Source organism: Anser cygnoides, chromosome 1 (assembly GCF_040182565.1).
Source record: "Anser cygnoides isolate HZ-2024a breed goose chromosome 1, Taihu_goose_T2T_genome, whole genome shotgun sequence".
Lineage (NCBI taxonomy): Eukaryota > Metazoa > Chordata > Aves > Anseriformes > Anatidae > Anser > Anser cygnoides.
Window position 1 is genome coordinate 112980962 of NC_089873.1, and position 12884 is coordinate 112993845.

The following is a 12884-nucleotide window of genomic DNA, read 5'->3' on the forward strand; positions in this document are numbered from 1 at the left end:
GGTGATTTTCGTCCATGACCCTCCTGCAGTAAAACGAAGCAAGGAAAACGTGCTTGCAGGAGTCCCAGCATCCTGCTGGAGGAGTGAAAAATGGATGACTGTGAGGACCTGCCCCATCTTCCGAGGCAGAGAGGGCTCTGCAGAGCAGCACCCACCCCACGCCCAGGGGCTGGCCATGCATGGGGAAGCCGTGGAAGAGCAATGCCCCTGCCCTGAGGCAGATAAATGCTTTCACAAACCTGCAAACCTAAGTGCAACTTTCACATCTCGTAATTCTCAAATTCCTAAGAGCAGATATTTAAATATCTATAGTCCTGTGCTTTGTTCTAGCACGCTTTCAGCTTTTTCCAGTAACTTTATTCTATTTCAGTCACAACGAATGAGTCAAGCAGCTCTGTGGATGCTAGCACGAGTTCTCAGAAGAGCATTGATCCTATGGACTTTCTTCTCAGCTGAAGGAAGCAGTGCCAACTACAACAGCGTTGTGCAAGAGCACTAACAAGGCAGAACAGTCATCAAAGGTATTTAGAATAAAATGTAGTTTCTTCCACGTTAATTATTTCCTGTGCCTAGTTTTTCCTCTCCTAGGAAGGAAATGACAATATTGTAAGCGACATGATCAAAGGTCCTGTTCAAATGTCACCCCTCAGAGATGAGATCCTCCATCTAATGGCAGCTGAAAAGGGTCTTTTTCACTGAAACAATGACTCGCAACAAGTCTTGGAAATATAACAAGAGTCCTCAGGCTCCTTTGATACGTGTGCCAGTCGCACAGAGAGCTCTGCTGGGAGGAAGGCGCTGGCAACGTCCTGTAGCTTTGCCATGGACAACCACTTACTTGCAGTTGTGGATGTGCACCGTGGTTTAACAAGTGAAATCCAGGGAATATAGATACTTAAGTATGTTTCTTTCATGTTGCCTCCTCTGCTATTGAACACTTTCCTGGTATCAAGGGCATTGAAATGCCCTTGGTGGCCAACAGCCAGCAGTGACTTCAGTTATTTACAGGACTGGGAGCGCGCAGAACAAACTCCTCAGAATAATACTAATCTAAGATGAAAGCTCTGTTTGCAAGAGGGATTCGGTTGGGTATTTTCAACCGATTATAACTGATCCAAAACATCTGGGAAGCTTCCTGCCAAGGACACTAATCTCAGCACAGTTATGACAAAGTAACTAAAAAAGGCTGTTTTCTAACGAGGAGGAGCAGGAAAGTAAAGAGTGCTGGGGTGCGTAGACACCGATAAATAATTGCCGCCAGGTACGGTCACGTCACAAGCCCAGATCCCAGGCGGCCACCGCAGCAATCTGTCTGTCTTACGGAAATCTGCCCTTCAGGTCGTCACTGCAGCACCCTGCAGCAGGGCCTTGGCACGGCACCGCTGGCTCTGCTCAGCCTGCTTATTAAGCAGAAAAGATTAGATTTTGGGGAAGTGTTGTCACAAGCAGCGCAAGAAACAAAGTGATCCTCAGAGGAATGAAGACTGGGAGCCTCCAGACAGTAACTCTACTGGATGCAACGTGTGCCAGGCCACTAACCAACTTGCTTAAAAAAGTTATAAAAAGGGCTACTTTTCCTATTCGCAAGAACTCGGAGTCATTAGCCTATAAATAGCCGTTTGTTTATTTTAAGCATATATAAAAAACTGCCCAAACAAAATAGTCACTTTCAAGGCAAAACCTGCTTTCCTTGGACAACGTTCACACAGCTCTGCGTGAAACCCACGAAGGAGAGCATTGCAGGAGAGAGGGGAGAAGAGGGAGAGGGTTTGTGTCTGTGCAAGCTCCCTTAGAAGTCACAGGGGTCCCACTGGCCACCAGGACCTCCTGCAACCAGTAGGAGTTATCAGGAGTTGGAGCTAGGTGCCCAGCAACTTTTGTAATAAATCAATCATTTTCATAATTTTATAATGACTTCACTGAGTGCTGCCAATCCTAGTTACGGATCAAGAACACTCATCATACCACTGTGGGTTGCAATGCCTATGATATTAATAAATGAAGCATTTTCAGGTTTTCTTCACTCGACCCTTTGATAACAGCAAAAGAGCACATTAGGAAGAAAGCCTTGAGCTGTGTGAGTAGTTACTAAAGAATTGCACAGGACTCCGGTTTTCATCCGAGGAAGCGGTAGAAACACGGATTCTTTTAAAACCTGCTTTATTTCCTTGCTACATGGAAATAAATTCCAAGTAGTTTTACAATACAAAGATAAAATATTGACATACTTTTTTGTTGAAAACATATTACTGTAAAACTGATACTCAAGAAAAAACACAGGACAGCATTCTTAAAATGATCAGTGATTGAAGAAAAAAAATCAATAGTTTATTAAATTACATTATTTCTGTTTTCTATATTCATTCTTCCAGCTACAAGTTCAACCAAGCACTTCCGTTTAGCTTGATCAATCTCTCTTCAACCACACTAATATAATAATGGACTTTATTTCCATAATAAAGAAAATTATGACCGCTTTGCAGTAATGGAAAAACAGTTAGCAACACACCTTCTCTTTGTTGTTCTACAATGACTCAAACAAGCAGAGAGACTGAAGCCAGCAGCACTGAGATTTGGAAGTCTGGAGAGCGACATGCAGGTATTTTTATTGGACAGACAGCGACCACAGAATTTATTTCCATCTTGTTGCCCTGGCAGGTTTGGCACGGCTGGAAGTTTCTAGTTAATATCTCAGACATTTGTGTTTTGCAGTGTATCTACGACTAAACCCTTGTGACAAGAGGATTAGGGCATGAATAAGACTTAAAAAAATATATATATAAAAAAATCTACCAGTGAAAAATGTCAAACGCAGGTATAAGTTCAGACAGCAAATAACCAGGTTGTTAGAGCTGCTGAGTCACCCTAGCACCACACTACCAAAACGTGGCACCTGCATAAAGATGTTTTCCATTAAAATTTAACGTAAATTACGTGCCAATGAGCAGCTGCCTGTTCTTGAGACTGGGGTAGTTTGTGAACATGATCTCGTTTGGCTGAGGTGGAGAGCGATGTGCAGGGGCAACTTGTTACCTGGAGTGTGCTGCGAGCTACACTACCAACTTGCTTCCTTCATTGGCTTGCCTTTCTGCACTGCAGAAGGGAAAAGGAGAACTGCTTTGGGGTGTGAATGCAGACGTCGTTCTAGTTGCTGGCTGTGAGTGACCACAGCGAAGTGTGAGTTCACCTCCCTTTAAAAGACCAAGTTGATCCTCCTGCAGAATTTTCACAGCCCTGCTCTGCACTGTGCAACTGACCGGGAGACATACCCACCTCTGTAGAAAACCATCTCCTCTGAGCACACAGAAGCCTACACACACAAAACTTGAACGATGTTTTCTTAGAGACTTCTTATTCACCTGGATAATTCTAGAGATTTAATTTTCCATTAGTAGCACAGAATCCCAACTCAAAATCCTCCCTTCAAACACAAACACAACATTCAAGTCTACTGTATTTCTTCTGTTAGTCCTGAACCCAGAACTGAAACACTCTCCAATAAATTTCATTTTTCATTTTAAAAAGTTGATGTTATAAACAAAATCCTTCTAAAGTCATAATCTTAAAGTTATTTCTATGGTAAAGATCTTACCCTATCAAGCTTGTTTTTATTGTATCCAATCCATTTGCAAGTGATGCTTATTTCTGTAAATAATTTCTGTCAGTCTCTGTCTGAAAGCATGACAACTAAGAGCTTGTTACACCGAGTGAGCTCAGTAGAGTGCCTTCCAATGCCAAAGAAAAATAAAAGATTAAAATCTTTCTAGAATGCTTCATTTTCAATGTTATTGGTGTTTATACAAAAAAAAATAACTTCCTTAAATAATTTTTAAGAGGTCAATTCCGTTAAAAATAAGTTTAAGATCAGCTATGTCAAAATGCAAACAGGCATATAGAGATCACTGAACTTTTACTGGATTAGCCTGGGAAATTTTATTTATTTTTATAAAAAATTAACTTATACAGACTGTACTAGCTAAAAGAAGTGAAGGAATTAAGAATTATAAAGACCACTCAAAACAATATCCAACATCCTAGTGCGCATTTATTAGATATATTCTCTCTGAAATAGGTTAATATTTCAATATTCAAATTACAAGTTTCTAATAGAACAATCAACAGGAACAGGATTGATTCCAATCTTCACAGAGACAAGTGCTGCTACCGTTGCATAGAAATGTAAACATTTATTGAAAACCTAAGGCTGAAAGAGGCATCTGCTATGGAAGAGACAACTTCAGCTTTTCTCAGAAGAATCTAACACACAACACCCCTCTCAGCAAACAAGCGTATCAACCAAACAGCAGAAAGAGGCAAAAAGGTGTTTGTAGAGCTTCATCTCGGCCCCCACTTGATGTCTTTTACGCCATGGAATTGTCTTTTCAAAGCATGGCTGTCTGCCCACTCAGCATTTAGAAATGAGTCGTCGTCGTCCTCTTCTAGTTTCTGTGAAGAGAACGGAGAGGTGAAGGCCGCAGCAGTGAATGCAACCCGCGCTCGGTGTCTACTGCAGCGTAGCTCACACAGAGCTAAAAGACACCGCTACCTTAAGCTCCTCCTGCTTTTTGTAGTAATACAGCATCATCTGTTTTTGCTCTTCATGACTAATCAGAGGTTCACGCCCTGGAGCTCCTTGTCCTTTCTGAAAGGGAAACCATAAATTTTGTTCACAATGGCATTTGTGATACAAAAAAGAACAGGAGAAACGGCTATGCAAAGATAGCAGAATCTTTCTTCAGACAGTAAGGTTTCTCATGTTCAACAAGGTCCTCAGGGCAGGAAAATAAACATTAAGGAATCACTGCTGCGTTCAGGTGAGACTTACTCTTTCATCTTGGCATCTTAATCACACTGTCAATTTTATGAACATCAATGGAAGCTGCAAACAAGATTACTGAGTCTGTTTTACTTAAACTTCTGCCCTAAAAAACATGAGAAATCTCTCAGCTTTCAGGCCATTCCAAATGTCTCAGGAGGGGCCCATCCACCTTTAGTTTCCGTGCTAACACAGACTCAAGATGGCTTACGACTTGGTAAAGCAGGGAAGGAAGATAGTTACAAAACACTACAAATAAAATAGATGTTACTTGTTACTACAAATATTTTTTTCCAGGCAACTGTCCTCATGGAAGAAGTGATGCACGCAGCAGAAAATAGCTGATGACAGCTATCGTCAACAATAGCAAACAGAAGAGTTTAAATGGAGATGGCGAATCCTTTCTGGAACAAAAAGGGTCTGGCATGGTTTAAATTAGCTCTCCAACCCAAGAATGCAGGCATCCGCTGTCAGATAAGAAAACCACCGTACTGCTTTGCATTCTCTGAAGAGGTCCAGCAACTAATTAAACAGTAAGACAACTTTCCCAGGAGCCTGTCCTTCAATGGCTGTTGAGTTGTCGCACCATTTTTCAGCCACCCTGACAGAAAAGAGAAAGCAGTTCTGGGCTTCGACATTACAAACATGTAAGTCACTTATCTTCGAAGAGTTCCATTACAGACACTCGCAGACAATAAGATCTGCTGTAGCCATTTTGCTTTTCAAGGCAGAGAAGCTCTGACTGCCAGGGAAGTGAAAAGCAGCACCAGAATAATTCTGACCTATGGATTAGTACCCTCTCCGAGGCATTTGACATTCACAAATGCATCCTCTGAATGTGGTGCTATACACACACGAACAGGCTAAGCGTGCTCTGACAGAGTTCTGGAAGTGCACTGAAAGCACAAACGTTCTTCCCGTAAGCATGGCCTTCTCACCTGAGGCGAACACAACCGCACAGTTAGTTGGTCACTTTGTCCAGAAAATAGTGACCAGCCCCAGTAACTCGGTACTTAATTCTCACACTGTAAGAACAGCGCAACAGATGCCAGTACACACTTAACCACGGGCTTTTACTAAAGCATCAGGTCTATAAACTGAGGAGCAGCAGGAGACCTTTGCCTCTTCTTTGCTCACTGCTCCAGAGCAGAGCTGTGCTCACAAGCCTCATGTGCTTCGCCACACCTGACTGGAAAGTCTGATTTCTCTTAAGTTCAGCCGCGAGCTTTAGGTGAGCTGCAGCTGACAGCACAGCTGGGTGGTGCAGGCACAACAGCTTGTCTTTCCTTCTCGCACTCAGCAAGTTGAAATCATTGCAGACTTCAGGAGAGCTCAAATTTGGGCTCTTTCACAACCTGTGTCCTCAAAAGAGACACAAGTCCACATTCCCAAGGCAACTGAGGCAGTTTGAAGACCTGCCATCAAGAAACTGAGGGCCCCCAGAGTCAGGAAGTTACCGAGTTGCAGAAACCTTCTTTCAAAGAAAGCCTTAGAAGGCGATGAGGGGTATCCACACCACATACAACTGTGCGTACTGAATGAATGGGTCTGTCCAGTGCTCCACACAGAGATGGAACTGAGAGCGAGTTGGTTTTTTGTGTGTGATTTTCAGCTTTTCAGATTACGTTTAATCTAGTTTTAAGTAGCTCTTTGGTGTATTCTTATAAAGCAGGTAATAGCAACTACAGTAATTCCTTTGCCTATCAGCTAAATACTAAGAAGTACAAAAGAAGGACAAAATAAACTAAAAGCTCAAAATAGATTGAGTACAGTTTTAAGACACTTAAACTGGACCTAATCTAATCCATTTTATATGCCTAATACCATTTATCTTCGACAAAGAATTAGACTGCCAAGGATAAACAACATGTAAAAAATCTTCCCGTGATACTTACCTTCTGTATCTTTACAATGATGGTTGTTTTCTCATTTTTGCCTACATAGTCAGAAAGCAACTTTGATTCTTTCAACTCTTTTCCTGCCCACCATAATTGCGCTTCAGATTCTTCTATAACTTCAAGTCCGGCCTGTGACAAATAAACAAACAAGGTGAAGAGTGTGGGGGAGAATTTACTGGGGTGCTGTTTTTATTTTTTTTTTGCCTTTTTTTGGTCAAAAACTAATTATTCTTTTTCCCCTGGAAAATCTTTTTGGAATTAAGTGCAATTCAGCTGATTTTACACTACGCATCTGTTTCACTGCTCTCTTCACATTAATGTGCAGCATCTTGGTTTATATTCCATTCAGTTTTGATCTAACAGCAACACTTTGGGCATTAAATTCTCAATACTGACCACAAGCTATTTAAATTGGGTCTCACACTTACCTGAACTCAGCTTTGTACGTAACAATTTTAAATATACTTCGTTCATTTTATTTCTAGGTAAGCTATCGGTGTGCTTTTTGTAAAGTGTCAGACAAAAATATTAAACAAAATATCTCATGTACATGAAAACAAGCAACCTTCACTGATAAAGTGGAAACCAGCACAAATTTAGCCCAGACACTACATATAATACAAAAACATTACTGCATACGTGAGTCCCCGCCAAGTCTTCTTTATCTTCCAGCTCCATCCTCACTGGATCGTGTGGAGGCAACCCCATTGGATATACAATCATCACAGCCCCTCGGAGCTGGTCCAGTGCATCTTTCACCATCTCCATATTAACACACACGTTGGCCTGAACTTGTTTCTGAAATACAGGCAGGGATCATTAATAAGTTACATTCTATAGATAGATGTAAAATATCTACTATACATATATATGGAGATTTTACATATACATATGTGTGTGTGCATGAAGAAAGACTTCGTTTTGTAGTCACTTTTAAGGTTCATCGCTGGGATATTTGAGCAAAGCTAACCGTCTGCACAAAAATAAGAGGAGTGCAAATTTTCTCATTTGAGTATTGATTTCCAAATACATCACTAGCACCCCCCCCACTCAGCTTCCTTACACTGGCAAAAAATAAGAGAGATCTCAAACATCCACTGAATTCTGCAGGAGGCATTTAGTAAGAAACGTCTGTGGATATAGGCATTCAGATAAGAATGCATATCACTGCAGAAACTCAATGTGAAGTCTAAGTACTTGTCATTCACAAACAAGATTAAAACAGTAGAATTAAAGTGTGGGCTAGAGAAAGGGTCTAAAACCTGAGGCTTGAGTGAAAAATAGAGCACATGAGCAAAGGAGTAAAGTTTGGCATGGTTCTGGCAGAGATCTGTAAGATCAGATACCTGAGATCATTCCAAACCCAACTGCAACAGACAGAGGGAAAAACAAACAAACAGAAAACAAAATAAGATGCATCTGGAAGAGAAGAACTGAATTTTTTGCTTAAGGATTTAAATGTTCCAGGTTTATTAAAAAAACAGAGTAAGAGAATGCTGCCACCTTGTGGATATTATTAAACTAGTTAACTGGCAAGTACAATTGGTTTCTCAGCCTCAGATTATTAACTTTTTCTCCTTTTTTGTTTTTTGAATATACAAGCATATTTATTTTCATCACTACGAAGTGACGAACCTGCCAAAACACTTCACAAACTATCTTTTAACTTAATTCACCAGTGAATGACAGTAATTCCTGAAGTAAGAAAGTATTCAGTGCAGTAATTTTGCAATTTCTTATTGTAAATGATGACAAGGTAGATAGTTGGAAGTTCCACCCAGGAAGAACTGCAGAGTGGAGATGAGATCTGCAGGTTCTTTTTTCCTCTCAAGACATAAAGCCAAATATTATTAGTTTCCTAGACATTTAAAAATAGAGTTGATCAGTTGTTGTCTACCCAGAGGAAATCTTTAAAGTAAAGCAAAGGCTTTAACTTAAACATCTCTCATTTCATATGGATTTTGTTATGACTTGAAACAGTTTGGCTGAAACCCTCCCTAAACTCAGGACAGGTTTGCTGCAACTCAGCACACTAGAGGCACCGTCAAGCAACACGGTAGCTCCTCTGCTTGCCTCCAACAGATCCACCAGGCCGTTGGGAACACTGAGCTGCTCACTCCAGGTGACTGATACGACACCATTATCAGCAGCGGGACTGTCAAGAAGGCCAATTTAAGTGCACAGGCAACGTTAAAAAATTACTAACTTTATCTATATGTGTAACTGGTTTAAAGCTGTTTTCAAGTTCCACACCTGGTAATTCCCAGATTATAGGGGTAGGGAAAAGAAAACGGCTTGCAAACATTCACAAAAAAAAAATCTGATAACAAATATGATTTAATTAGTGTTTCAAAGTCATATGAAAGTTCAGACACTATGCAGAATATCTCAATATTTGGTAAAGGGAAGGTGAATAACTGAGTCTCTAGTCCCACTGGGGCATACCCTCTCGCTTATCTTTACGCACACAAACTCATTGAGACCAAGCTTGCATCCAAGTACTTGTAAAACCAGGGCCTAATCTAAGAGATTAAAACATATTTTTCAATTAATTATATGTAGAGCCAAATGACTACGTTAATGAGAAAAAGGTATTTTATTCCAGAAACATCACAGAATGAAGTTAATTTTTCACCAGAAAACATGACAAGCATCCACCTAAAGAATGCATCAATAGCAAATTAAGAGCATGTGGATAAAATTAAATGCAATTTAATCATTTATGTGGTCTAGGCTGCCAGCATTCACTTGGTGTTTAATATCTGATTCCTTAACTTGTTGAACCAGCTTGCCAAAAGCCATTAGGAAAATCATTAACAGAAATGTCCGTTTCTGTCAGATTATTCACATCACCGCAGGATATTATTCAAAAATCGTTAGCCCTTGCACTGAAAAAGGCCCATTTTTAATTAAGCCATGCAACAACACAGCACCTATTAAGACAGTTCACCCTACTTCAGAAAACTTACCTTAGAGATTAATGCCTTGGCTTCCTCTATTGTCTTTTTTATTACTTGCTGCATTTTTTCATTTGGAGCTAGAAATAAGAGATACGTACTTAATAATTTATATTTACCATATAAAACCAAACTAAACAAGAGCAAAACAAGAAACACAACCAACCACCACCACCACCAGCAACAACCCAAAACAAGCAAATGACCTGCCCTAGTTATTCTCTACTGTAAGCAAATGAGACATTGTTAAAGCACAAAGCAAGATATATATATATATACACTACTAAATTGTAGTCTATTTACCACTTAGATAGTTCATCATCACACTTGTTAGTAACTTGAGAAACAAGCCAGCATTTCTCATGGAAGAGTCAAACTTACATTTCCATAAAGACATTTGGCTGGTACAGGAAACTTCACTTGAGACAAAAATACTGAGTAAAAAGCAACAGCCATAATCTCATACTCACCCCAACCTAAAGCATGACTCTTTCCCATGCTGTACTTATAACTGTTGTGGGCTCTACAAGCAGATATGCTTTAATTGGGAACAACAGCTGGGAGTTTTCTGACTTTTTTTTTCTAATTAAAACTTCATCCTAATAGTAAATGCAGTTTTGCAAATACAATATATGTTTCATACCATAATTATGTATTTTAACTGTTATAAAAACCCTCTCCTCAAAGCAAAACACAATTAAATCATACTCATTTCCAGCTGAGTATTTAAATGCATCATTTAGTTGTATCTAATTTGGCCCACATTTGCACACTGTTCAGTATTATAGCTTTGTTGATATTAAAAAGCTGTCTACCCGCTAACACATAAATGCCCAACTATGACTACAAGTAAGAGCGGTACTACCCTTATGCTAAATTTGCTTGTAAATTTTTAGTATAAGGCTTGACACTGCTCACAACCATGCCAAACTCTGAAGCAAAATGCCCCAAGGTGTGCAAGAGAGGCTTGACCACTTGTGAGAACACAGGCAGGAGGGAAAACATTTAGGTATATTGTAAGCTCTTAATGAAGCTCAGCACGAGCTTAAGCTTGATTGGACAATGTGTTGCATTAGAAGAATTATTTTCCCCAAAACAAAACATTTGGAATAAGCTGCTTGTGCATGCCACATTAAGGCTAAATTATTCCAAGAGTCCTCCGTAATTGAACTGCCTGTAATCAGCATCTAAAGGGCTGCCGGCCTGGCAGGGGCTGTTGTGGTGTCGGGGTAGCAATAACGCAGCCAGCTCGAAGATGGTCACAGCCAGCCCTCGTGCCCCTGGCCCTGAGGTGGCAGGGGAGCAGTGCTCGATGCTTGTACCAGGTGCGAAGGCAACAGCACAATTTGCAGAAAGAAAAAGAGGCTTACTGAACTCACTCATCTAAGTCGCAGTCAATACGAGAACTGAGAGATACTAGAAGAACAACCTAACCTATTAACTCAAAGCACCTTGGAGACTCTGGAGAAAAACAATACACAAGTATGCATTTACAAACAGGGAGAATAAATTGAAGCAAAATAGTTACTCTCCCTTCTGGCAACTGCTTGCTTATTTTTGGAGTTTACTTCCAAGCATTACAGTTGCAAAGTTAAATAGCACCTGTGCCAAAGAGATACAACACCATCTAGGCTTTTACATCAATGTTACACTAGGTCCTAATCCAGGATTTATGTAAGTAACTGATCGTTTAGCTGATTTATTGTGAAAAAAGGCTCTTAAATAGCTACTTACATAACAAATCTACAACTGCCTTTAATATAGTGTGTCTATACAACGATCATTGTAATTAGCAAAGAAACATTAGATGGCTAACAGGCTGCCTGATATCAAACGCGTACTAAGTATTGACTTAGTTTTCTTCCAGGACAGTGAGGTGAAAATTAAGCTCAGAATCATGGTTTTCATGTTCCTCATGATATCACAGATTATTTATGCTTACAGGAAAAAAGCAAACATCTGGGCTCTATTTACCATGTCCATTTCTTCGTCCAATTTCATCCTTCTTGAAGACACTCCCACCACTCGGTACGCACTTTTCTGCCCACTCATCCTTTAACTTCAGTTCTTCAATTTGCTCTTCCGTCAGTCCTTGCATATTAAGCGGCAAGTAAACACCATGCTCTGCCAGCTCCTCCATCTCTTTAAAGCGTTTAGAGCACAAGGTTAGAAATGTCTGTCACTGAGAATACAGCATTTAGAAACACCCTTTTGGATGATGTACATGCAGAAAACCTTACTGCTAGGCTTCAGTTTTTAAAGAACTAAGTATATGAAAATAATAATAAGTATATATCTATATAAATACAGTGTATATATATAAATACATGTTAAATAGAGATATATATTATAAATATGTATATACGCACAGTAATTACATTAAAATTCATGTTCTTCACATATACATGAAACAGTAACAAGTGAAACAAGGCTAGGTATGCAAACCTAGATGATACCAGATGATCTTGAAGGTCTTTTCCAACCTTAGTGATTCTGTGATTCTCTCCTTGCTGGCCATGAACTTTTTCTTACAGGTATTTCACGAGTCAGCGTTAGCTGACTGCATGTTCCTTTTTCCAAATACTTTTGGGAAAGCAACTTCTTTCAGAAGGGGAAAACGTTTTACTGTTACACAGCAGTACACCTCTTCACACTTGGGAAAATAAGCATCCTCTGTCTTTGGTTCTGGACCAGAACCATGGGGTCTGACTGTCTCCCGGTGCGAACCAAGAAACAAACCCAAGTCTCTGCAATCATTTCTGCCCGATCAAGAGACGCCGGATGGGAGCAGGCCAAGGTGTTTACCCGGCGGGGTAGCCACTGGTTACCGCCGCCTCCCAGCTGCAGCTCCCTCACCCTCCGCCCTGCCCTGAGGCCCCCGACCCGCAGCCGGCAGCCGCCGCTGCCCCTCACGGCGGCAGGAGGGCGGGATAGCGGCCGGTACCTGAGCACAGCCGCTGCACCTTCAGCCTCCCGTTGTAGATGCGGGCGACGAGGGGCGCCAGCTCGGCCAGGCGGGCGCCGCAGGCCGCCTCCAGCAGGAACTGGCTCTCGTCGCCGCGCTTAACGTGCAGCCGCACCATGGCGGCACCCGGCGGCCCCTCACGGCCGCGGCCCCTCACGGCCGGACCCGCGGCGGCCCCTCACGGAGACGGCCCCGGCGCCGCTCTGCGCATGGCCGCCGCCGGTGGCTGTGGCCGTTATGGCGGTCGG

General features: G+C 41.2%; 1 protein-coding gene across 1 annotated transcript; it reads right to left on the bottom strand.

The window, feature by feature from the left end:
* Positions 1-4025: 4025 nt before the first annotated feature.
* Positions 4026-12877, bottom strand: CFAP298 (cilia and flagella associated protein 298). The gene is made up of 7 exons (XM_048071373.2): positions 12616-12877; positions 11646-11813; positions 9684-9751; positions 7354-7512; positions 6712-6843; positions 4547-4642; positions 4026-4446 (listed from the first exon to the last, which is right to left on the bottom strand). The coding sequence occupies exons 1-7, from the start codon at positions 12752-12754 to the stop codon at positions 4336-4338; spliced, it is 873 nt and encodes a 290-aa protein (XP_047927330.1). The 5' UTR covers positions 12755-12877; the 3' UTR covers positions 4026-4335.
* Positions 12878-12884: the final 7 nt, after the last annotated feature.